We start from the raw sequence: 27,201 nt of genomic DNA, 5'->3' as shown, positions 1-27,201 counted from the left end.
GCAGTCACATTCCCTCTTCCAGAAATCATACCCCTTGTCCATTCGCCAAGTTTATGGCAGCTGTCACATTTGTATGAGTTCCAAGCAAAGAAGCGGGGCAGGGGGTCTAAAATAATCCTGGGAAGTCATTTGACATCTTTGAACTTTGGGTTTCCCATCTGCATAGTATGAATAGCAGTAACCTATCTGCTCACCTCATGGGGCGCTGTGGGGGATCAGAAGAGGAATTTGGTGTAGAATTGCTTCAAAGCCCATAAAGCGCTTAAGACAGATCAGAATTAGAGGATAAAAACCAGAGGGGAAATCTCGTTCTCTTGTGAGGCAGATGTACTCTAGTCCAACGCCCACACACGGTGGGCACCCATTTACCAAATGCCGTGGAAAAAAAAAAAAAAAAAAAAAAACCTCTTGCATTTGCTACCTAGAATCGTTGTTCTGCCTTATTTTTTCTGTTGTGTCAAAGTCTCGTGGGACCAGAATCTGTGTCTTGTGTCTCTTAGCCATTCCAATCCCTGTGCTCCACACTTGAGTCCACACCTCATAAGTGCTTGAGGATGGCACTGCCTTGTGCCGGAATATAGGAATGTATGGGAATCCCCAGACCCAGAAACTCACTCTCTCCCGAAAGGTAGACTCCTCTACCCCTACCTCCACCCCCACGTCTTCCCCCAAATTCACCCAACCGCTTCGTCATTCTTCTGAATGACCCCCTGTGTCTGGTTGCCTTGCTCCATCCCGGACACCACTGGCTGGACTCTGCCTCTTTTTTTTTGGCAGGCCTGATCACAACCACAGCACGATCTGGGTATAGGCCCCCAGCCTGTATAGAGAGCCTCATTAACCTGTGAGTAGTGGTTACGAGCGTGGACTCTGGAGCCATACTGCCTAGATTCAAACTCCTGGTTTTGCCACCAGCTGGTTCTTCCATTTAAGACTGCCTACTCAATACATCTGTAAACGGGAATGTTATAAAATGGAGATAATGGTACGCACCTCACAGAGTTATCGTGCAGATCAAATGAGGAGTTATTGGCTTAAAATGATGCCTGGACCATAGCAAGTGCTACATAAATGTTAAATAAGTAGCCCTGTTTATAAAGGCAGCAGCTTCATAGCCCCTGCAGAGGGGCCTTCAATGACACCTGATCCATTCTAAGCTCACTCACCTGTGCTTTTCTTCCAGAGCTGGGCCTCCAGAAGAGAGGATGCTGTCTGGTGCTGGGCTACATGGCCAAGGACAAGTTTCGGAGAATGAATGAAGGTCAGTGAGAACCTGCCCACACTCTTGGGGGTAAGGTGGAGGGTGAAATCCTCCCTGCAGCTGCCCTGCTGCTATGGTAGCAGGAAGAAGAACCTGGGACAGTGGGCAGAGCGGTTGGATTTCCATGAAGCTATTTATATAGTAATGTGGGGAAGAGTAGCTAATGCCTAAAACACAGCATGCTGATTGGTAAGCACGTTTCCTTCTGCTATCTTCCCTACTCCCTTTGTGCCCTCTACTTGTCTTCCTCTCTCCTTCCTACCTTTGTTCCCCAACCACTCACCCAGCACAATTAAATCTGCTTCTATTATCTTTTTTCATCCAGACCTCTCTACCTTTCTCTTCAATCATTCACATTTTTTGAATGCCTATTGAATAAACAGCACCTTACAGGGCACTTGGGAAAACAGTAAAGAATAAGGCAGAGCTTTTATTTTCATAGAACTTACAATTGGAAATCTGCTGTCTTTTCCAACTCCACTGGCCCTATCTCTCCCTCTTACTCATGGGCTGTTCTGCCTTCCTTTTGCTCTGGGTCTTTCCTCTGAGGCTTCACTGGGTCACAGAAGGCTCTAGGAAGGTATTGACATTGATGTGGAGGCTGGGAAGTAAAAGGGGGGCTGTCACTTGTGGGCCTGCTATAATAAAGAGCCAATCCCCTCATCCCCAGCCATCTGTCTCCGTGCAGCTAATAACCCTCTCCATCAGATGCCACAGACTGTTTGTCAGGATTCAAAAGTAGATAAACAATGGCTGGGGATGCCATTTATTCATTAAAGTCAGACAAATGAAGCCTTGGCTCCCCACCAGCCAGCTTGCCATGAGCTGGGCCCCTCCCCTCCCAAGGCCCAGAGCCCCTGGAGCCTCATTCCCATCCCAGGCATGGAGGAGGTAGCTCACCTGTACCATCTCTACCCCCAAAGTTATACCAAACTTCTGAGGCCCTCTTCCCGTGCTCCTTTGCTGGCTCTTCTCCCAGCCCACGGTCCGTGACACCCACACCACCATGGTCTCCCCAGTCCTGATACCTTGCCAGCTGTAGGTTTGTTACCAGCACCCATCACGGTGACAGTTTGACAAGAGTTAGGCCAGCACAACTGAGTACAAGGAGAATCCCCTCCTGCGTTGTGCAGCCTGTGTAAGAAGGCAGCAGCATCAAGAAGGCACTTGTCGTTTGTAGGAGCCCCATGGCTGGGCATAGCCGGGGTTAGGGGCTGCATTGTCCACATCCTGCCAGGTGGTCTTCCTCCCTGATTTGTCTCTTGCTCAGCCCACCTCCTCCCTCCCCAATACCACCTTTGTGAGAGTGCTAGCCAGTAACTTCTAATTTGTGGGAATTGACAGGGTGCCTCTGTCCGTAGTGCTGAATAGACACATTCTCTTGCTGGCAACGCTCATTAGAGAAGCTGAAAATGAGGTTCGCAGGGATTGGGGAAGCCAGAAAGTCAGGAGCTAGGCTGGATTAGAAACCTCAAGTTCCAAGTGTCTGACCCCAGCAGAAGGATAGTGACTCCAGATCCTGGGGCCTAAAAAGAATCGTGCCACAAGGCTGATGAACACCCCCTACAACCTTTCATCAGTGGCTAAGGGAGGGGTATATTCGTCAGCCCAGGCTGCCCTAACAATATACTGCAGACTAGATGGCTTTAACCACAGAAACTTATTTCTTCACAGTTCTGGAGGCTGAAAGTCCAAGAGCAAGGTGGCAGCAGGGGGAGGTTCTGGTGAGAGCTCTCTGGCTGGCTTGCAGATGGCCACTTCTCACTGTACCCTCACTGGGGCACAGAGAGAGAGAACTGGATCTCTGGTGTCTCTTCTTATAAGAACACTAATCCTGTCTGATCAGGGCTCCACCCTTATGACTTGCTAAACCTTAATTATTTTTGTAAAGGCCCTGTCTCCAAATATATAGTCACCTTGGAGGTTAGGGGCTTTAACACAGAAATGGCAGGGGGAACACACAATTCATTATGTAGCAAGGGTTCTGAATGCATCTGCCATACCAGAAAGGTAGAATGATAATACTCTGAACCAGGGATTTAAAAAGTGGTAGGATGGAACTGGAGACTGTTATGCTAAGTGAAATAAGTCATACAGAGAAAGACAGATACCATATGTTTTCACTCTTATGTGGATCCTGAGAAACTTAAAAGAACACCATGGGGGAGGGGAAGGGAAAAAAAAGTTAGAGAGGGAGAGAGCCAAGCCATAAGAGACTCTTAAAACCTGAGAATAAAGGGGCGCCTGGGAGGCGCAGTCGGTTAAGCGTCCGACTTCGGCCAGGTCACGATCTCGCGGTCCGTGAGTTCGAGCCCCGCGTCGGGCTCTGGGCTGATGGCTTAGAGCCTGGAGCCTGCTTCCAATTCTGTGTCTCCCTCTCTCTCTGACCCTCCCCCATTCATGCTCTGTCTCTCTCTGTCTCAAAAATAAATAAACTTTAAAAAAAAACCTGAGAATAAACTGAGGGTTGATGGGGGGTGGGAGGGAGGGGAGGGTGGGGGGTGGGCATTGAGGAGGGCACCTGTTGGGATGAGCACTGGGTGTTGTATGGAAACCAATTTGACAATAAATTTCATATTTAAAAAATAAAAATAAAAAATGGTAGAAAAAAATTTAATATTAAGTAGACATTAGATACTGTTTAATTAAAAAGGGAAGGAAGGGAGTCAGAGGGGGGGACACAGGAGGACTTGGAACCAAGACTAGGATCTGATTATTTCTGAGGACAGCTAGCTTTGCTGTCTGCAAAAACCAAACTAAGATGGCATTTTTAAAAATTTTTTATGTTTGTTTATTTTGAGAGAAAAAGACAGGGCACGAGCAGGGGAGGGGCAGACAGAAAGGGAGAGAGAGAATCCCAAGCAGGCTCCGCACTGTCAGAGCAGAGCCTGATGCGGGGCTCGAACCCACAAACTGTGAGATCGTGACCTGAGTCAAAATCAAGAGTTGGACGCTTAACCAGCTGAGCCACCCAGGTGCCCTACAGATGGCATTTTAAAGAGTTTTTTTCTTTCAAAATGGGAAGATACCAAAACAGTGCCTCTTCTCTCTGAGCCCCTTCTCCAAACACATGCAATCCACCCAAATGTGTTATTCTTTTTCCCCTGGCTGTGGTGGACTTGGTTAAGAATGAGCAACCCCAGGTACCTTACCCCTGCCAAAACCCTCCCCCTAATGAAGATTAATTGGGAATAAAGCAAGTTATTCAGAAAGAGGGAGGGAATAGAGGCATTAGCCAATGGGTAACAGAGCAGCTAACTCCCTACCCTGCCTCCCCCTTTGCCTGTCGTTCTCACCCCTCCCAACTTCCCCAACACAGACATTCGTGCACATACACACAGCCACACACACAGTAGCTGCTGCTGCTGCTGCTGCTGCTGCTGCTGCTGCTGGGTAAACAAGGAGACAAAGGGGTGGCAAGCAAGCTAAGCCACCGCATATGATGAGTTCCACATCTCAACAACAAATAGACCAGATGGGAGGAGGGTGAGACAGTGGGGAGATGCAGGCTATGGACTGGCTTTGGCTCTGGAGGGTGGGAGGCACGGAAGGAGAAGAGAAAGGAACTGCGGGGGAGGCAGAGGCTCCTCTGCTCCCCACTGCAGCCAGTCTTGCTACCCCAAGTGCCACATTATGTATGTTCTCTGTCTCTAAAACGCGCATGCCCAAACTCCAGCACGTCTGCGGATAAGAGAAGGCATCAGCAAGCATGGGGAGCTGTTTTATGGTTTATAATTATCTTGTACCAATACTCAAAATAATTATAACTTCCACATATTAATAATTGAACTGGAATCGCAGCCATGACATAGATCAAGAAACAGAAATCGCTGTCCACACCTAGGTATAAATTGAACAATTGGTAAAATGGTAAAAAATAATTTTCTCCCAGATGCTGGAATTAGTGAGATATTGGAACAATTAGCTGCTTCTCCCATTAAAGATAAGGTGGTGATCATAATATTTCCAATTTAGAATAAATATAAAAGACCTACTTGTTCCGTATTAAAGCATATTTGTTCTGTTTTAGCAGTATCTAATAGGGTGTCTGTCACTGGAAGAGAAGTGGTCTCCTATTTCATCTGTCTCCTTGTTAATTTGGTATCTTTTTATCTCCTTCTTCCTCTTCCCTCCCCCTACTCCTTGCTACAGTCTAAAAAATAATAATAATAATAATAATAGCTTGAGAAGGAGCAAGAGAAAAAATAATGAATGAACAGGAGTTTTATAGATCTGGGGTTTATCATCAGCTAGAGTAATCGCAATTGGTGCTGTTAAACTACACAAAGCAATAAAAAGAAAACACTATTCAAAGATCGTTTAAGGAGGCATGTGATAGTCAATGAGAGGTTTGCTCTATTTGGGAGCGCTTAATAGCTTCTCGGGTAGAATCTGCAGCATTTGGTGGGTAATGTTGGGGGGGGGAGGGGTGTGTGTGTTCTTTCCTGTTTGGACTCAACACATCTGAGGCATCACATGGAGACACAAACAAAATTCAGTGAAGGGCAGACGAGAGAGGAGGAAATAAAGACAGATTAGGCGTAAGAATATCAGGTGTGTTCGACATAATTGTCTTCATGTGATTAAGTACATGGTGCTTTAAATAGGAACTGCTGGAAAGAGATCATTTATTTATTCATCAAAAGTTCATTGAACACCTACCATAAAAATAATACCAATTGGCATAATAAATGCCAGACACTGTTCTAAGCACTGGAGCTTTCACAGGAAATAAGACATCATCCCTGCCCTCAAGGAGCCCACAGTTCAAATACACAGGTACCTCCCCATGTTACTGTCACCTTCATAAAGAAATCCTTCCGGACTGCCTTACCTAAATTAGATGCCCCTCTTCCCCCACCATTATGCGCCATCGTGGCAACCGGCTTATTTATTTTGTGGCACTTACTCTAATTGGGGATTATTGATTAGGCTGTCTGTCCCATCTAAGAGTTAGGCAAAGATGTTCCTCACCTACCCGTGGGCCTTTGCCCAGTGTCTCACACATAAGGAGTAGTCCATCAATTGTAATGTAACTAATGAATCAGTGCCCTGACTGACAACAGAGGGATACACGAAGTCATCCACAGGTGTAAGGTGGGTCTTGAGAAAGAGCCACCAGGCAGAGCAAATTGACATGGAGCTTTCCACAAAATGAGTGTCCTAAGTCTTACCTCTCAGCCCTCCTCCTATTCTGGTACAATAGCCCCTTACTGGAGGCCAGGGTCCGGGCAGGTCAGCCGAGGGGAGGCCCCCACAGGTGGTCTTCCTCCTCTCTGCACCAGCTCTCCATCCTCTACTGCTGGGCCACATCCTCGGGGCATCTCTAGACAGATATGCCCAGCAAATCTGCAAAGGGAACTGTTCCCACTGTTTCCTTATCCCACACCCCTGACACACACACACACACACACACACACACACACACACCTGTATTCCCTTCCCTTTTCCTGGCTCTTCTCAAAACTGGCTCTCTCCAGTTTTCCTGGAGATCCCAGCCAGAACCACTCACCTTGTCAATGCACATTGCCTACCCAGGGTTGACACTATTCGTAGGCAGGATAGAAAGCTTTCACATGGCATCTGCTGAGGGGCGCTGCCTGCCTCTTGAAAAGCTTGGTATTCCTCTGTGTTAGAACTTCAACAACCCTAGAGTTATAGGGCGACCACCAGCTCAGGGAGACCCAGGATCGTTGAGTGGCTTGCCTAGGCTCAATGGGAAGTTGCCGGAAGAGCCAGGACCACATTCCAGGTCTCCTGACATCCAGCCCAGTGCTCTTGGAATTCCAAAAGAGGAGGCCATGAACAGAAGGGAAGCCCCTAACGCTTTAACTTGGTTTGGTTTTCAGGGCAGCTGAAGATACAGAGAAAGTGGGAGGGTTGGGGGAAGGGGGGCAGAACACAGAAGTCTCCAGGTGGTGTGGGGAGGAAATCAGGAAAGGCCTGGACTGAGAGACGTAGACCAGGGAAGATCATTTCTAAGGAACCAGAAAATTCTATTAGCCCCTAGGACTCTTGAGAAGGGGAAATGAGGAAGAGGATGTTTAATGGAGAAGAAAGGAGACAGCAAAGTCCTGGCCTTCCTTCCTGCCAGTTTTCTGAGGCCAAGGTGCGCCTGCGCGGGAGGCCCTGCCTCCTCCCCACAGGCGCATCCTCTGCGGCGCACAGCTGGCGGGGCGGGGGTTTTCCAGGACTTTCCGCAGTGACCGATTGCTTCTCCCAGCTCAGTGAAGGGAAAGCAGAAATGCCTCCTAGCGCTGTCGTTTTCATCTTCCTAGGAAGAAACAAATGCAAGTGATTAGCAAAGGCAGCTTCTGTTCACTGGAGACCTCTGGGCCCCTGGGGAGGGGCTCGAACCCCCGGGAAGGAGAAAGCCGGTCCCACAGATGGAGGCCCCCTACAGGCTCATGCGTGCCCTGCAGCTCCTGGGCTGCGCCGTCCTCCTAGTCCAGACTCAACGTAAACACACCTCCACTACGATGCCCTCTGCCCGTCCTCACCTCTCACCCATGCGCCGGGGTGGGAACTCTGGGAGGATAGGAGCCTAGGCGTCTTTAGCAGCTCTCTGAACTATCTGTGCCGGCATGGAGTCTATCCTTTCTTTCCGCACCCCTGTTCCCCAGTCCACAGAAATTTGCCTAAAATGCCCCCTGTTTCCTGTCTCGCCCTTAACAGAGTTGGTAAGAAAAAGAGGTGCCCCCATCAGTGTAGTAGAAGGAGCACCTAAACATCCGGAGCCAGCTGTGTGACCTTGGGCAAGTCCCTGAACATCCAGATGTCAACCTTCTCCTGTATGAAAGTGAATAATGTTGGATATGATCATCTCTAAGCCTTTGAAATGCGATGATTCAAAAAAAAAAAAATCTATCTTGGCTCCCAGCACGCTGCGCACACCCTATTCTCACCACTCACCCCCTAATTTTAAATGCTCTGGTCACCAAAGGAACCAGGACCAGGGTATTGATGGGCTGGCTTTGCTCAGCTGCCTCAGAAGGCAGACCTGTGTTTCTTTTTCCTGTCTGTTCTCTGAGAGTGAATTCAGGCCCATGTCAGCTGTCCCCTGGGTGGCAATGAGGCAGTCAAGCAGGCCTACAGGATAGTCTGCACTTTTTTTTCAGAGCAGAGGGGCAGCAGGACCCTGGCTCAGGGACGTGATCCAGTGGAGACCGGGTCTGATGACTTCTGAACCCCTGCCGCTCTGACTGGGGCAGCCACGGCAGGCTAGCTTATGCTGAGGCCCCACAGCTTCCAGAGACTATTCCTTCACTGCCTGCAAGAGCCCCCAGGATGTTGGCTAATACTGTCATTTTGTTCGTTGGGGCTTTTGGGTGCATTTTTTCTTATTTCATTTTTCTTACTGATGTGTTTTCTTCCACTGGGGCTGCAAAGCTGGTTATTTGTATAACGTTCCTGTTTATTATTTATGGCAAGACGCAGATTTCCAGGGCACTTTATGATTGTTATTTAATTCACTTGGCATTTTGGAACAAGAGAGCCGCCATTGCCATTCTCCTTCCGTGACCTGATGGAGAATTCCAGAGACTTTTCTGGGTCCCATGCCTCCAGCCACCATTCCTACTGGGAAACCTGCTTATCTAAGGTGGTCCTTGGCCACAGACCCTGCCCAGCTCCTTTCTAAACTTCCTTTTTTTGGGGCACCTGGGTGGCTTAGTCGGTTAAGCCTCCGACTTCAGCTCAGGTCATGATCTTGTGGTTTGTGGGTTGGAGCCCTACGTCAGGCTCTGTGCTGACAGCTTGGAGCCTGGAGCCTGCTTCAGGTTCTGTGTCTCCCTCTCTCTCTCTGCTCCTCTCTCTCTCTCAAAAATAAATAAACGTTAAAAAAAATGTTCTTGGGGCGCCTGGGTGGCGCAGTCGGTTAAGCGTCCGACTTCAGCCAGGTCACGATCTCGCGGTCCGTGAGTTCGAGCCCCGCGTCGGGCTCTGGGCTGATGGCTCAGAGCCTGGAGCCTGCTTCCGATTCTGTGTCTCCCTCTCTCTCTGCCCCTCCCCCGTTCATGCTCTGTCTCTCTCTGTCCCAAAAATAAATAAACGTTAAAAAAAAATTAAAAAAAAAAAATGTTCTTAACTTCCTTTTCCCTCATCCACATCCAGTTCCCAGCAAGACCTAGAAATGTCACCTCCCAAATGTCTCTTGAGTCCAACCACCTGTGTTCACCTCCCGGCCACTGCCCTTGTCCCCATCACCACTGTTCCTCGCTGGACTACTGAAGCGCTCTCCTAGCAGATTCCTTGCACCCATCATGCCCCCGCCTTCCCCCTCAATTCATTTTCCACACTTCAGCCAGAGCAATATTTCAAAATGCAAATCTGATGTCACAGTCCTCTTGAAAACATGTGAATGGCTTTGTATTGCTTTTAGAAAAAATATCAAAATCTTCGGCATATTTTACAAGGCTATAAATGATCCAGTCCTCATCTTTGTCCCCTTAACACTGTACCCCAGACACATCAGCCTCTTTCAGCTCCTCAAACAGGAATGGCCTGTCTGCCACAGGGCCTTTGTCTCTACTGGTCCTTCTTAGCTCAGTCTGTACATATAAGTTCTTATTGCCATTATTTAACTAATACTTGTCTTCCCTACCCTTCCCTTAATCTGTAAGCTCCGTTGGGTCTCCATTACATCCCAGGACCCTAGCATAACGTTTGTACAGCATAGACATTGAAAGAAGAGTGAGGGAAGTAACCTTCTCTGCCCCTAGTCGGTGGCTCCCAAGATGCTGGGACTGGGTGATCTGAGAATCAGGGACCTCTAGAAGAAACACTACAGATCACGTGAGGAGGAGGAAACTGAGACTCAGGAAAGTCATGTGACTTGCCCTGAGTATCTCAGCCTGCAAGCGATAGAGCCAAGACTTGAACCCAGGCTTCTGACCCTAGGTGGGGTCCTCCTGTCTCTTTACCATGCTGAGTCTTGGAAGTCGGGGAGTCACAGGGTTAGGTGGACCAATCAGGGAAGTCTGCCCACAAAATATGGGTTGAGGCTGTGTTTTGAAAGAGACGAGAAGCAAAGAGAAAAGGAAGGGGAGTAGGTTCTTTGATGTGGACATGACGCAGAGAGAGTAGAGCCATCGCCCCCTGTGAGCCCAGCACTGTGCCTGGCATAGGAACCTCAGAGAGGCTGGACACAGCCCGGTCCTCAGGAACTTTGCCCGCCCCTTGGGGGAGACTGCATATATTTCATACCAAGCTGCTACTGCAGTTGTTTTGTTTTCGTTTTTCCTTTCAGCGTTGTGGTTAGTATGCTTGCTGGCTAAGCACTGTAGCTGGGGAGTGAGAAGAATCTAGATTCCAATCCCAGGCATCGTCAGAACAGGTTTAGAACCGTATCATCCGAGGTGCTCAAGGCCAGAAGGGACCAAAGATCACCCAGTCCACACCCCCTTCTGATGGTCGGTATCCCCGCCAAGTACCAATGCACAGGAACACTTGTGAATGCGGTGGTGTTGTGTCCTCCCTTAGTCACCAGTGCCTGGCCCTGTGCTAGGTAGGCCCTCGGTGTGTAATGACACAGTTCCTGCCTCCAAGGATATCACGGCAATTAACATACAATGGCACAATTGCTGTAACCAGCTATGCACAGGAGGAGATAAAGGGAATCCAGTCAAACTCTAGGCCAAGTGAGTACTGCCCAGGAGCGCCCTCATACTTTTTTTGTGAGGCCATTGCAACCTATGTTTGCATCCCTCCAGAGAGGGAAAACTTGCTGTCTACCAAGGCCATGGGCACCTCCTCGGCCAGGCTCTCACAAAGGGCTTCAACCCCTTCAACCCCCGAACATCTACAGTTTATCATCTAACTGCACTGATGGCCATGGAAACAAGTGACTTAGGTGACAGCCACTGGCAAAATCTTGGGGTCTCACCCTCTGCCCACTGTGTCCTGAGGGGGCTTCCTTTCTTCTCTCTGCCTCCCTTCCCTCCATCCTCAGTGAGCTCCAAAAGCTTCATCCCTGAATGCCAAGACCCTCCCTCCACCCCTCTCCCTAGGGTGAAAGAGTCTGAATAAATGAGCGTGCTTAATGGCCTGCGGTGCCATAAAGTTTTTAGAGCTGTGTGCTGGAATGAGCAGGTTCAGGCTGAGATGAATTATCCATGGCTCTTATCAAAGGAGAGTCAATAAAAACCTGAAGGAGCTTGCCCCATCTCCGTGGAGTGGCCATGTCACGTCACTGGGTCCTGCGTTCTGGAAATAATAATCGGACGGACGCATTTTTTCCCCCCTGTTCCATCTGCTTTCTTCCCTGTGCCTTTCCTTCTCAAATGTATTAGTTTCTATGGAAACTGTGTTGTTACTGGTATAGGAGGAGTTTAATGACATTCAGAAGTACCAAATCAAGTCCATTTATATAATGGTTTGAAATACACATAATGGCCTATGGAATATAGGACACGGCGACAGTTTCAGTAACTGCGTACAGAGTGTGGGATAAATAGAGCAATGTAATACTCCCCACCTCCAAGTCAAATGTGCCAGGAATAACCACTATTCTTCATACTAAAGAACAGCACTTCTCAACCATTATTCATGAACGAATCTCAAACACTATACCAAGCTGTTCTCCTCTCCCTGAGGAAGGTCGGTGGCTGGACGCTGGGGGACTCTGCACCCAGAGCTTTGACCTGAGCAGGTACAGAGGAGGGAGTCTGACCTCAAGGAAGAGAGGAAGGGAGGAGCCATTCTGCAATGGGATCCTTGGGCCCCGCCCCCTGGCCTGCCCCCTGGACTACATTCCTCCCCCATCTATTCCTCTGGCTCGTTTCTGTCTGATTCAGAGAAGATTTGTCAGGCACCTGCTGTGTGCCGAGTGCTGTGGGAGACATGGAGATGAATGACAGAGAGAGGATGCCTCATCTTAGCTCAGGTTCAGCCAGCAAAAGGCCCTGAGCAAGGTCTTGCCTATAATGGTCCATCTGGGAGGTCCAGAGAGTGCCAGAAGGATGACAGGGAATTGACACGGGAAAGGGAGGGCATCCAACACAGGCGGTCTCATCAAGCCGGCTACTAGACTGGGTGGCTGGAGTCCACCCCCAGTGGGAATGCCAGAGAAGGGAGGTGGCATTTACACCTCAAATTTGGACCACCCGAAGAGTGAGGAATGGGTCTGCCAGCTCCTGTCAGTAACTGGTTGTGACCTGTTGGGGTGGGTTTATAAATTCCCTGGCACTTCTGGCCTGCCCTCCGTGAGGCCGAGTGTCCTTTGGCTTAAGAGAGACCTCAGGTTGCCGAGACTGGGGATTAGCAGTTAGCCTTCGGACACTAAAGTGGTCAAGAGTCAGGAATACGGCAAGGGAGGGGGGCCATCTGACACGGCTGCAGCTCTCGAAGAATTTTGAGTCCAGTGGGGAGACAGGCATATAATAAAATAGCAGAAGGCAGGGTGATGGGAGAGCTATGGAAGTTTATGGGCGATATGTTCTTAGAGCAGAGAGGTGGGGCAAGCCATTGGTTCTGACTTGAGTAATACTGGGGGACCCTGAGAAATCAAGAGAAGGGTGGGGAGCTAATCTACAAAGACACAGGGAGGCACTTACACACACTTACATCGTGTAATCCTCATCACATCACAAAGTAGGTATGTTATCTCCATTTTGAGCATAAACAGAGGCTCAGAAAGATTAAGTCATCTACCCAAAGGCATCCAGCTATTACCTGGTGAAGCTAAGACTCAGACCCTGGTCTTCTTATCTCCGCTCTGCCTCAGGTAGCTTTGTGTATTTGGGAGATGAGGGTGGGGTGACTCCCTCCATCACCATGACCGAGCGCCTGTCGTGGACCCGTGTAGACTTCTCCCTCATGGCCACTGACCACTGTCTCCCATATCTCCCTGCATTACGCTGCCCATGGAGACCCCCCATCAGCCATCAGGGCGCCCCTCTAACCCTGCCTCAGATATAGACTGGACTGACTACACCTAACACTGAGTGAATTATCTGGAATTCACGGCCTTAGGGGTGTAGGAAGGAGGAGAGAAAGCATGGGATGGGGGTACCTCAGTTATGGTGGCCCCACAGGCGTGCTTTCCACCCTGTCCTCAGCCTCTCCTCTCCCAGCCCTGCTCTAAGCCCATGCCTTCAGAAAGAGGAAGAGGGACCAGACATACACATTTCCCTGGAGCAGCGTTTCCGTAGCATGGTAATAGGTTTTCCATGAAAACCAGGCTCCATGGTTAAATAAGCGGGGGCGGGGCGGGGCGGGGAGAAGCTGGGTCAGCCCCGACTAAACAGGTCCATCCTACAGAACGCATCAGAGATTTTAATATGCCAAAGGGCACAGGGAACCACTGAAAAGGGTATATGGTTCGCAGAGTTTCCCAAACTTGTTTGACTACAAAACGGTTTTCCTTAGAGCGTGTTTTAGGACTAATGTTCCTTGGAATCCATTTTGGGAAATGATGGTTTAAGGCCCAGATCTGCCGCCAACTTGTGTGAGTTTTGTCAGATAGGCAAAACTCAAGCCTGCCTTGTGAGGACCAGAAAAATAGCACATCGTAAAGTACAATACAAATAAGGTTGTGCTCCTATTTCTTTACATGAAACAAACACATTCAGTTTCCCAGAGAACATTTCATCACAAGTCAAACAGTCAACAAATAAATGTTTTTAAAAGTAAGTTTGGTTCCTGACTAGGTGTGTGGCCTTGACCTTGATCTCTCTTGACCTAGGCTTTCTCATCTGCAAAATGGGCATACGCGTGATGCTCATACAGGTTCTTTGAGAAAGCACAAAGCACCACAAGATGCAAGGCATTACTACGAGTGTTCCAGGCTAAAACCCTCAATTCAGTCCCATTTTGCTGAGATCAAAACAGGGAGTGTGCGGGGGGAGGGAGCTGGCTGGTGGGAGAAATAACAATGGCAATAATTTTCATCCATATTTATGATGTTAGGAGCCTTGTATGAGCATGTCGCTGAGGGGAGAAAATGAATATTTCATGAGTAAACACTAAAGGTAGTAGTAAGATAAAATGGATGGAAAGGCCCCAACTTAACCTCTGCAACCAGGTTCAACTGGGGAGGTCACTGCAGGCCGTGTGACTGGGCTCCAGGGAGCAGGGCAGTTGGTCAGGAGGAAAGAGCTCAGTCTCTCAGCATAGATGGGGAGCTGTCCCCCGTGACTGGTGGAGATAATCCTGGTCTGGGACGCAGAAGAGCCAATGCCCACACATGTACCAGCTGAGTAGCCTTGAACAAGTTACCATAACCATTCTCCAGGTTCACACTATAAAATGGGGATGATAAGATCAGCCTTGTGTGTCTGTGAGGTCTCAATCCAAGCCCAGCTGTTTGGAAGAGGGCTTTATAATGCACACAGGTGGGAAGTGTTATTATTCATTTATTCACTCAACAGACATTTATTGAACACCTACTATGCACCAGTCACTGCCACGGCCGCTTATTTATCATTCGCTGTGTGCCATACACCGTGTTCATCATTTTATACACATCACCTCACTTATCGTCACGGCCATCTGAGAGGTATCTGTTACTACTCCCATTTTCCACATGAGGAAACGAAACTCTGGAAGGATAAATAACTTGCCCAAAGCTGGATAGCTAGTCAGTGGCAGAGTCCAGAGCTGTATGAAGCCAAAGCCCTTTATTCGACATTAAATGGCCCGTCCTTGTCCATACTGCTTCTGCAGAGTCAGTGGGGCGCCCTGCCTCCACCTGGGGCCAGCTCTTCCCTGTTCTGTCCATGCTTTGTGCTTCTTATCGCCAGTGCTGCTTCCTCACCCAAAGGGGAAAGCCTCGCGGTGCCCTCTTTTGGCTCCCCAGGATACCCTCCCTTTGTTTTCTGTCCCCACTCTCTTCTCCCAGCCTCTGTCTGATGGTCTGTCCTCCATAATACAGTCACCCTGGGGTGTTCATTTCCATCCCCATCCAATAGGACTTTAGCCTCTCAAGCCCCTGGACAGCCTGTATGTCTTATCTGGGCGACCCATTGGGTGGTGTGAACATGAAACACATCCTACCCGTGAAACACCCTTAGAAGATGGAGGAAAGACATCAGATGGGGCAGTGCCGGGATTAAACCTAGCCAGATCTTCCCTGGCCCTCTCTGCCCACCGCACAGCACGAGGACACGACCATCTCTGCAAATCTCCTCCCTCCGGGGCAGTTCCATGTTATCTTGCCTCATTCTTTCTCCAGAGATGAAGAGATTGTTTTAAACCTGCCGCCCCACCCGCTCTGCTCCTGGCTTCCAACGCCATTAAGTTTCATTATAACAAATAAACACCACAATGACATTTATAAGTTACCACTGAGCACAGAAGCACAAATATGAAGCAGATAAACTGCATTTGATCCAAATAATTACTGCAGGCAATATCGGGCTTAGTCTGAGCTGGCAGCCGGGTACCGAGTAATTTATTAGATTGCGTAAGGCAATGTTGCACGTTGAGTTTTTCATTATTGCGTCTCTTCCCCTCTCCGTGGTCTAAATAGGTTAGGGGAGTTTAGACAGTGCGTGGCCAAACAAAGACAGACTTTGCTCAAGCAGATTAAGGCTGGGAATTCTAGCCAAGTGTCCGGGTATGGCTGCTTCCCAACCAATGTGGCACTTGAGAGAGAAGAGAGGGTTTAGGATTATCGTGATAGTGCCAGCCAAGGGCAGTTCCCCGTGTGTACTCCCCACCCACTGGCCCAGATACAAAAAGAGGCCCCACGAGGGAGTAAATGGAAGGATGGATGGAGCCCCCAGGACACCAAGCCTAGGTTCCTGCTGGGTTCCTTTGTGCTCAGCCAAAGACCCCCTCTACCAAAAGGCCCTCCGTAGCTCTGGGCAGCCTCAGACCCCAGTCCCAGACCTCTCCTGCAATAAATAAAGGGAAGGAAGCAGTCTGCCAGCCAACTCTGCAAAACAAAGCAATGAGAGCTGGCTACCGGCAGCCACCTCCCTGCCAAACCCAAACTCATAAAGTTTGATTCAAGGGGTTACAATGCCTCCTATTCAGAGTCCCTCCTGCCCCATTCCCCCAGCCTTAGTAAATTACCCAATAAGCAGCAAGGACCTGTAGTTATTGTGTAGTTAAATGGTATTTGCCCAGTAAATCCCGAGCAGAGTACTAACGGTGATATACAGTAACTAATTACGGACATGAATTCTCTCCCCAAGACGCCAAGTGTTACCAAATATTGTTGCATTTAGGGGAAGAGGCTTGAGAGCGCCTCTGTTCCCTCTAGCGCAGCCGGGAGTAACTCTTCTATTAGAGGAGCTGCTGCACTCCTGGCTGGAAAATAGGGATGTCCTGGGGGCAGGCGGGAATGGGGCCTGGGAAAAAACTCCCATTCGCTGCCCCTGATCCCATGCCCCAGCAGAAGGGCCTCTCCGGGCAGCAGCTAGTCCTCCTTGGGCGGTCTCAGAACAGATAAGAGGCTCAGCACTACGGTGTCGCAAAGGCCAGAGCCCCCAGCCGTGCAGGGAATGGAAGTCATTATTCACCCAGCCCAGGACTCAGCAAGAAAGCTAGTGTAGGGGGTGGGCCTTTGCAAAAAAGCTTCTGAATGGGGATGCAGCAGGGTAGGATCAAAAATGCCCGGTGCCTCTGCCTAGCTGTGGACGACTCTTGCCCTGAATTATTGCTCGTGGACCTGATCTCAGCCCCAGGGGTGCCCGGGAGTATCAGAGGTTTCTCTGGCTGATTGTGGTCTGCAGGTGGGGCAAAGCCTGTGCCCGAGGCAAGAAGCAGATGTCCTGTCAGGTTCCTGTCTGTTTTTGGAGCACAGCTGGGGGCAGCTGGAGGACAGAGTACAGCCAGTCTCTGCTTTCTGAAGAGGAAACTAACTACACAGCTCAAGCGCTCTCTGTGCTTAAGGGGAACTATCGAGTAAACAAAGGCCCAGAGCCGGAGTCTGCCAGCTCCAGCACAAGCTGTGACCTTGGACAGGTTACTTAACCTCTCCGAGCTTCTGTTTCCTAGCCCATACAATAGAAGAGATTCTCCCTATCTCTGAGGACTGTGGATGTGAAAACGGCCAGGCTGGAGCTGGGGTTACCCCTCCAAGGAGCCGGTTCCATCCTTCTGGCCACCAGCTCATCTTCTGAGATGGGCTCAGAGACCCAGACTAAGCCTGCTAGGCACTAAGCAGAGCCCTCAGCCCAGCCTGGGTGCCCCCAGCAGCGTGCACAGACTCTGTCCCTCCTCTCAAGGTGATCACAGACAAAATCTCTCCTTGACCAACGTTTCCACTGAAGCAATCAAAGACTGGCGCAATCGTTGCAAATTTGTTTTGTTTCGCGTGTTGTTTGCGGACACATTTTCAGGGTTGAAACAAATGATCCGAGCCCTTGCCAGGGTCACAGTTAGGTGGTGACGGAAGAGGCCGAGTGAGGTGGACACGGGCTGGGTTGGGAGGCATACACTTGCTGTGGAACATGGGGCCAGCCGTGCTGTGAGCCTTGGCATTCAAGTCTCTCCATCAGGACGGAGGGACGGACATTGGAACTTTCTCCACAGGAGGTCATGAGGGCAGATTGAGTAAAATCACATATGTGAAGCTCTTTGTGAAGTAGAAAGTATACACAAGAGTTAGCCGTGGTTAATATCCCAAACCAACCAGAAGAGGACACCCAGAATCCCAGAGCAGCGAGAACAAGAATCACTTTTTTAATTAGGACACATATAGAGTCAGCTCTCAATTATCTGTTGGCAAATTGTCCTCATTCCTGGCAAATGCTATCACCAAGATTGCTCAACGAAGTCCTCTGTTAACATTTCACAGCTTCTTATTTTGCTCTTATTTGCATGAGTCCCAAAGGGAATGAACGTCCTTTAAAGGCAAAATCGGTTAATATCCCCGCCCCCTTCTAGGGAAGGTGTTGAGCCATGAACACAGCGACCCGGGGGAGGATGGAGTATGGCCGGACTCTAGCTGAGAGCCAGAACCAGAGGTGATGTTCTGCACCCAGCTGAGCAGGTGATGGGAGGGAGCTCCGTCCCTGGGTTTTGTTTTGTTTTGTTGAGTATTAAAACTTCCCAGAACATCAAACACATCCATATTCAAACGTGAATACCAAAACGCATCCCAAAGTTGAAAATGAATGTTACTTAGGATTATTCATTATTTTGGAATGTCCATCATTTTTGGAGTATTCACACCCTTGCTCCTCTCCATTAACGAAGATAATTAAGAGTTGATTGTATTTGGGCTCCAAGACGGGAGAAATTCAGGACATTGCGATTTACTCCCTGTTGGGAACGACACCGGAAGCCATGAGAAGATTTGTCTGTAAACACCGGGTCCGAGTTGTGGTTGCCGATGCAAAGTGGCATAAAAGTAGCTCATCCTTAGTCAGGTAAGCATCCGACTCTTGATCTCGGGATCCTGAGTTCGAGCCCCACATTGGACTCCGGTACTGGGTGTGACGCCCGCTTTAAAAAAAAAATGTAAAACGTAGCTCATACTTCAAGACCAGACTGCATTATCCACACAGTGCACCCTGGCTTTTGTACCTGTCGGTGGCAAACAGCCATGCTGCACTACATGAGACACCTGGAGACCATCAGAACCGCACAGGACCTTCTGATTCCTTGAGCACGTCACAGAGGGACCTTGGGGTCCACTGCAAGGGGGCCAAGGGGCTGGACTCAGTCCCCCCCCCCCCGCCCCGCTTCACCCAGCCTGTCTCCGCCCACTTCACACACTGGCGCTCCATATGAGATCCCACTGGCAAAGGATACCATGCACTGAAAAAAAAAAGACAGTGTGAAAACCACTGGCTTCATCCAATGCCCTCACCGAGCCGTGAAGGAAACCCCGGTGCGCCCAGAGAGAAACAGCAGCCAGATCAAGGCAATACAATGACAGCCAAAAACAGAAAGAACCCCGTTCCCCTGACCCTGCGCTGTTTGCATTGAACAGAGCCTCCCAAATATTCATCAAAACCCAGGATTACCCAGGAAGGGGGGAAGGATTACCCAGGAAGGGGGGAAAATGCAGACTCCTTGGCCTAGCTCAGATCTGCTCTCCCTGCATTTCTGGCTTGGAACCCAGGAAACTGCATTTTCAGCAAATTCCCCAGGTGATTCTTAGGCATAGGAGACTTTTAGAACAATTTCCCACTGGCAAGGTCTATACCAGGATAAAATGGTTGTTTTAAGATGTTTGTTAAAAAAAAAACAAGGGGGAAACATGAGGTTTAAGGACACGGATCTTCCTCAAACAGACCAAGTGTCCTTGGGAGATTTGCTTTTACTTCCACGTGCCTCGGTTTTATTCTTCTTCAGCCGTGGGTCCTCCCCACTCAAAAATAAGACTTTGGATAAACCAGAACAAAGAGCCTTCCTTCCGGCTGAAAGGGAGGGACCTAATACACTGAGTCTAAATCCTACATTTTACACGTGGAGAGTCTTAGAGACGGGAAGTATCAGGCCCGAGGGCACACAGCTAAGAAGCGGCACAGGCAGCACCCGATGGTACCTTCGGAGCCTGGGTGCTCACCAAGAGGACAGCTTCCTGTGTCTTTACAGTATCTCTTCTAAAAGGGAACAGAGAGGGGTGCCTGGGTGGCTCAGTTGGTTAAGCGTAGACTCTTAATTTCAGCTCAGGTCATGACCTCACGGTTGGTGAGTTCGAACCCCACATCGGCCTCTGCACTCAAAGCCCAGAGCCTGCTTGGGACTCTCTCCCTCGCTCTCTGCCCCTCCCCTGCTCACTCTCTGTCTCTCAATAATAAATAAACTTTAAAAATATTTTAAAAACATAGGGCGCCTGGGTGGCTCAGTCAGTTGAGCACCCGACTTCAGCTCAGGTCATGATCTCGCAGTTCGTGAGTTCGAGCCCCGCGTCGGGTTCTGTGCTGACAGCTCGGAGCTCGGAGCCTGCTTTGGATTCTGTGTGTGTGTGTGTGTGTGTGTGTGTGTGTGTGTGTGTGTCTCCCTCTGCTCCTCCCTACTCACACTCTGTGTCTCTCTCTGCCTCTCAAAAATAAACATTCTTTTAAATTTTTGAAAAAATTAAAAAATAAAAGGGAACAGAGATGCTGGATACCTTGGGGTCAGTCAGTCCACAGCCCTGCCTCCCAGTGGTTCCCACACTGTTATGCCCTAAGAGGGTAACCATACAAGCTCAGTCTGCCCAAGGCCCAAGGCCTACACTTGCTTTCAAGCTAACGACCTAGCTCTGTCCTGCTCTTCGGCATCACCTCCTTTCTCTCATGCTGCTCCTCCCCTCCCCTAACAGTGATGTAGAGAGCACATACTCCTGAACATATAAGTGCCTGAGGCTCAGAGAAAGAAAGGGGCTTAGACTGGGCCCCATGGTCAGCCTACAGCAAGCCTGAGACAGCATCCAGGCCTCCAGCTTTCATGGGCTGCCTGGAGCGTCTCCCCTCTATAGTGTATACCCTCCCTCCACCGTCACCACCACAGCCCACACAACTCTGCCCTTCCCATCTCGGTCAGACTCTGGGCTGACCGAAGGCAGGGATGGATGGGCTCCTTCACAGGTACCGATGCACCAGTATTTCCAGCAGCACTTATCAGCGTCTTCTTGGCATCCAGAACTTGGCTGAATGGATTGAGGATTATCTCTCCCTGCCACTAATGAGGACAGTGCAGGCTCTGGCCCGGGCCACGGGCTGATAATCAGTAGGCGAAGGATTTATAGTGACTTTGGAGTCACCCTGCCTCGGCCAGCCCCATTGCTCTTCATTAAAGACCCATGCTGTCCAGGACAACCTTGGCGGATTGTGCATCCTGACGAGAGGTGTGTGAGACCGGGAGAATCACAGGCAAACCGGGCTGCCCCAGCTCAGACAAGGAGCGAGGGCAGGAAAGCGTGGCCTCCGAATTTCTGCCCCACATCCAGCCCTGGGAAGAGTGGTCTGGCTGTCCTGTGCAAGCCCAAATAAAAATCCAGGCAGTTTCTGGAACGTGTGTGATATTGGCAAGCTTCTCCTCACCCATGTGTCCAAATCAAGCTACTAGTGGCTGCAAATGATAATGTTGAGGGTGAAAGTGTTTTCAAGTCCCTCTCCCAGCAGAGAGGTCTAGAAGACACAATGGAGAGATGTCCCCCCGCCCCTTCCACCCCTGCCTTGTTCTTCCGGCTTCCCTGTTTGTATTTCCAGTCCCAATCCAAGGGAAGATAGGGTTGGGTGACCTCTTGCCATCCCGACAGGGCTCTAAGCCTATGCAAAGCTGATAGGAGTTAACTGTACCACCCAAGCCATCTGTGCCCAAGACACCCAGCCTGGAGTCACCATGTCCCTCTTAGACAGCCACGTCAACATTCATAACTCTCCGTATCTGGAGATGAACTCCCAGGTCAACACCAAAAGGTGAGGACCCATTGTAGAACCGCGTCTCTACTGCCTGAGCCATGTAAGTGCTCAGTAAGCATGAGTTACTCACACCAGCTTCCCCCGGACCCACGGACCCAATTATACCCAGGACACCTTCTCCTGATAATTCGGGGCCCTTCTCCATCAACATATTTACAGCTGAACTCACTGCCCCCCAACACGCTTCCCCTCCTGATACAGAAATGGTTCCACAGGTAAGTCATCTGTTCCCCCTTCCCACCTGTCCTACAGGCCAGGGGGAGGGGCGGCTTTATGCCCCCACGTCTCTCATCCGCTGTCATCCAAGTGACTCCTAAATCCACTTGCTTCTTTCCACGGACGCAGCTTTAGCCTGAGCTCTGTTGAAAGCAACATCTTTCTGATCAGGCTTCCCATCTTCAGATTATCCTCCTTCATCCACCCTACTCACTGTCACCGCTGTGATCTTCCTAAAACTCAGATCTGAGCATGTGGGTCAGAACCCTTTGATGATTTCGCATCAAGTGCCAACTTCTTAGCATGCATTGGAGGGCCTACACAGTCAGACCTACCATGATTCCCTAGACATGCGTCCTGCTGAACACCTGACATGCCCACGTGCCATGCACCCATCCTACAGGTTCGTAGTGATGGAAGCGGCTCTGTTGTGGAAGGCGTGCAGGGCTCTGGGCTCTTCACACATATCGTCCTGTTTAATTCTCACAAACAACCCAGCAAGCACTGGTTACTATCCCAATGGGGAAACTCGGGTTCAGAGGGCCTGAGGAACGTGCCCAGGGACACTGCAATGGCGGAGCCAGAGATCAAGACAAAACCATGCAGCCTCAGCTCTTATTCTCTGAGCACGTTTTCTTTCTTCTTTCTTTCTTTCTTTCTTTCTTTCTTTCTTTCTCTCTTTCTTTTGAGAGAGAGAGCGTGAGCATGAGTGGGAGGGGGGCAGAGGGAGAGAGAAAGAGAGAGAATCCCAATCAGGCTCCACGCTCTTAGCACAGAGCCCAACGCGGGGCTTGAACTCATGAACCGAGAGATCATGACCTGAGCCAAAACCAAGAGTCAGAGGCTTAACTGACTGAGCCACCCAGGCACCCCATCCCTGAGCCCGTTCTGACCTCCATGCTCTATTCATGCTGTTTCCGATCCCAGGAAACATTTCCTTCTTGCCCTCATCTCGTTTACCCTTCGAGGCCACTTCAGAAGCCAAGCCTTCTGTGACTCGTTCCCTCCTTCCCTCAGAAGGAACAATGTCCTACCTCGGGACTTTCTTTACACCTCACTTTCGGCACTGACTGGGTAGCGTCGGTTATTCCGGTCCCTTGTGCACCTGTTTGTCTCCCCCGGGCTCTAAGCTCCTTGTCACAGAAAATACGTCAGTCCCCACTCTGCATCCCCGCACCCAGCCAGAGGCCTTGGAGACACGGGGACCTGCCCCTGCCTGTGGCCGGCACCATCAAAGGTACCGTTCCACTCTCCCTAACAACCAGCTTAATTAGTCAGTGGGCTCAGACATAACCCCATCACCCCCAGTCCTCTCCCCGGAGTAGGACATGACAAGGCATTCTGGAAACTTCCCAGAATTCATTCTCCTGCATCAGGAGCTCGTCCTGTGCTGAGCAGCAGGAAAACAGCAGAAGTCCAAGACTTGGGCTTCCAGATGTGGTCTATCTTGCCCTGGCCCCTTCCCACTCTGCCTGGCATTATTTCGGTACCAGCTAGGGGCCTCTGAGCTGGCTCCTTCCTCCTCTTCAGGGAAGAAGATTTCTGCTGGCTTCTGGGGATGAGGGCGGATTCCTTTCATCTCCTATGAGGCAATTTGCATCCTCCAGGCTAGGAGAAAGCTGGCAATAAATATCCCCAGTACAAGTATGCTTAAAGCCTTCCCCAATTGGTCACTAATAGCAGAGCAGACGGCAACATTTGAGCCTTTTCTGCATGGCTGACCAGGCGGCTCCATGAGACTGACGTTGGCTGGGACCATGGCAATGACAGAGCTACAGGAGGCCCCAAATGCTCTCTCTCACCTGCATGACTCATGGGAAGAAGCAGATTCTAATCAGTCCAACTTCAGATTTGCAGAGCCTCCCTTCCCAGCTCTGGGATCCTTCACTCCAGGTGCTGTGTGGCTCCATTTTTGACAGTCCTGGGCTCGTGGTGGTGAGGCAAAGAAGAACAACCCTTTATGAAACACCTGAGTGTGCCAGGATCATTTACACATGATCCTCTCCTCATGGCAGCTTTGCAAAGTAGGCATGTCACTTCCATTTTCCAGATGAGGAAACTGAGGCTGGGAGTGGGTGAGGAATGGGGCCCAGATCATATTGCTAGTGACGGGGTCAGAGTTCCTTCCCTGGCTTGCCTGTCCCTGTGTTCTTTCCACTATCCGAGACCCAGGCCCTGGCAGGTACTCAAAGCAGGTCCCTGAAGTTATTCATCACTCATGCTTTTCCTTGCACGTTTCTCCTAACCCAGAATGACGCCTGTCCTCCACTGCATTCCCTATTATCGTGATTCCTCCTCCAGGAAGTCTCTAGGTTTCCTTCCTCCAGCCCTCGTGCTTGCAGTAGGCCTTTCTCAACCCCAAAGAACTTTATGTGACCTCACGAGGAGACTGAGCACTTTCTGCCTTGCAGCCTCGTGACTTGTGGCAAATGTGGCCATCCACACACTCGCAGTAAGTTTTTGCAGAATGTCCTGAGATTTGAAGCAGGCGGGATTTCACTGGGCTGCCCCATGCTCAGGCACAGGGGTGGTGGTGGCTGCTTCCCCAGGGCACTGGAGACCTTACTCCACCTGTTCCTGGGCCACTGGGCATCTCCAGGGCACCACTCAGCCTCTCAGAACCCTGCTCCTTTGCCAGTTTTCTCCCACTCTGAAGGAGCAGGGGAGGGTGGCTGTGTGCACATGTTTGCAGAGCACTGGGCTCCTTAGAAGCTGGGCAATCGTTCCAGGTGGCCTAGCTCCTGCCCAGGTCAAGCTGGGATTGACCCTAAGGACAGTGGTCACCTCCCTTCCGTCTGCTGCTGGAGCAAAGTCTTGGCCAAAGTGCCCAGTCAAGAGAGGAGACGGGGAGAGTGAGCCCCTCATGCCATCTCTGGACTGCCTCTGGTCTGACCGCTGAGCACAGACTGAAAAAAAAGGGATGTCAGGGACATGGGGACATCAGCAACCCTGCTTCCCATATCAGGCTCCAGTGCAGTGTGCACTGAGGCTTTCTCTCTTTGGTTACAGTAACCCCAAACCTCATGTTGTTTGCACCAGCCCACGCTGACCCTGTGCGTATTCCCTCTCACCACCACCATGGAACCACCGAATACCAGATCAGTGACTAGGGGAGAGGCACTAACACATACGCCCATAGAGGTATTCACCAAACACAGGACACTTAGAGTACCAGAAGGTATCCCCCAAGGATCTGGGGTTGACAGTTATGGGTGGCAAGGGTGGGTGACCTGATCCTGACATTAAGGACCCTGACCACCATGTACATGGGTCCACTGGGCCCTCTTCCTACTTGTTACACACACACACACACACACACGCACACGCACATGTGCGTGCACACACGTGTGCCTGCACACACCACAGCACCCAGGCCCCCAGAGGCACTGCTATAAAAAACTCTCACTCTGAGTAATTTGGCCCTCACAGCCTCAGTCTTCCATTCAAAACGCCTCTTCCCTCCCCAAGAAATAATTAGGAATTGAGAGGTGATTTCAGGTCAAGGGCCAGAGGTGTATGAGCTCATAGAGAATCATGGGGTCTTCAGCACTTTAAATATTTTACTGGAAGACACTGGGGACCTCCCAGAGCCAGATGGTGATGGTTCATTCCATGCTAATGTGTGCCGCAAGTCCCCCAAAAGAGTCTAAGGTGAGGGGCCGTGCGGTCAGGGCTGGGAGGGGGTGGCCCCTTCAGGGAGCCTCGTGGGCTGATGGAGATGAAGGTGGGAGGAGAGATGGGAATCTGGGTGGTGGTGGGGGGCTTTGAAGAAAGCAGTGTGGGCAAGTCGTGAGGAGGGAGAAGCTGACCTGTGAGGCTCCTGAGCAGAGAGCAGAAGGAAACAGCTGGCGGGAGGACGGGGCAGGCAGGGAGGCAGGAGGGGAGGTCTCTGAGCTGTGCTGCAGTGGGGGCGGGGGCGCTCTGCCCCAGGACCAGAGCCCTCCAGGGGCTTTCTGATGCCACCTCCCCGGGCCGGCTGCACCTGCACCTGTCCTTTTCAGCACAGAAGAGCTGAAAGCCCTCCTGCCACCTGCCGCCGCTGTGCCGCCCCCATACCTCCTCCCGCCTGCCAGTCACCAGCGCCTGCCTCGCTGCAGCCGTCCTGACTCAGAACCTGCCACATGGGGGGCACACATGGCTCATCAGGATGGGGCGTCAGAGCCCACCCTCCTCTGAAACCTTCCCAGCCAGCTACCCCTCCTGCTTCCTGCAGTTTGAAGAGAAGGCCCCGACTGGCCTCCAGACTCTTGCTTCCCACCTGCTGAGCAGGTGGAGGGAGGTCTCCGTGCTGGGAGCCTTCAGAGCCAGGCTCTAATCCCCACTGAGCCACTGCAGGACCTTGAGGCTGGCGCTTCTCCTCTTGAGCCCAGTAGGGAGAAGCACGTCCCTCCCAAGTTCAGTGTCCTAAAGGCCCAGCTGGAGTGTTGGGAAGGTGCCCTCTTGGCCTGAAAAGTCCGCAGCAGCCTGGGCATACAGGGAGCGTGCAGGCTGCCCACAGTCACCTCGGGGGCTCTGCAGGGCCCCTCCCTTCCTGGGACAGCCGACAGGAAAGTGTGCCCGCAGCCACCACTGGGACCACATCTCACTCCGTCTGACCCACCAAGTGTGTTTCCATCAGGCCCTCCCTTAGAGTTTCCCTTAGACTTTTCGGTCCTGGCCAAGGGCAAGAGAGAGTGCAGTCTCCGGTGGGTTCTGTCACTTCCCAGGGTCTCTGTGCTGACAGCTCGGAGCCTGGAGCCTGCTTCGGATTCTGTGTCTCCCTCTCTCTCTGCCCCTCCCCCACTCGCACTCTCTCTCTCTCTCAAAATAAATAAACATTTTAAAAAGATAAACATTAAAAAAAATTTTAAAACGAAAGTTAGCTATTAGTAATTCTACAACAATAAAAATATTATTTATAATACATAGCTAGTTGTATGTATTTATATAATAACATAGTTATATAGATAATGACTATTTATATAATAATGAGTGCCAATAATTATTACACCTCCTGTCATTCCCCCACAGTGGCCAGTGCTGGACTCCACCCTGAACCCTGACTTAGTGTTGTTGACCACCAGCTGGCAGGAGGCTATGTAAACTTAGGGGAGAACCAAGAAATTGCTTTCCACTCCAAAGATCCTCATCCTCTCTTTAGAGGGTCTGAGGGGAATGGTTGTGGGGTTGATTGGGGTGAATACAAGTTTATAAATAAAAATCCAAGTTCCAAACCCTTCATTTAATAACCAACATGGGACAGTGGCAAGAAAACAGGGTTTTCTTATTTAAAAAAAGACACTGGGGTCTGAATTATACCTGGGCCCATTGTGTGACCTTGAAGTGCACCTGGGCCCACTACATGACCTTGAATGACACCTAGGCCCACTGGGTGACCTTGAATTGCATCTGGACCCACTAGGAGCCTCCGTTCATCTG

General features: G+C 50.4%; 1 protein-coding gene across 3 annotated transcripts in view; it reads left to right on the top strand.

The window, feature by feature from the left end:
- Window positions 1–27,201, top strand: part of KIRREL3 (kirre like nephrin family adhesion molecule 3) — a 548,879-nt gene that overhangs the window by 421,894 nt on the left and 99,784 nt on the right. For all 3 annotated transcript variants that reach the window (XM_032595025.1, XM_032595024.1, XM_032595026.1), the window contains one exon: window positions 1,184–1,261. In XM_032595025.1, the coding sequence (XP_032450916.1) occupies window positions 1,184–1,261 (78 nt within the window). The remainder of the gene's footprint in view (window positions 1–1,183; window positions 1,262–27,201) is intronic.

This window comes from Lynx canadensis, chromosome D1 (assembly GCF_007474595.2).
Source record: "Lynx canadensis isolate LIC74 chromosome D1, mLynCan4.pri.v2, whole genome shotgun sequence".
Taxonomy (NCBI): domain Eukaryota; kingdom Metazoa; phylum Chordata; class Mammalia; order Carnivora; family Felidae; genus Lynx; species Lynx canadensis.
The sequence above is the reverse complement of the archived record's forward strand: the minus strand, read 5'-3'. Positions and strand labels throughout refer to the sequence as shown.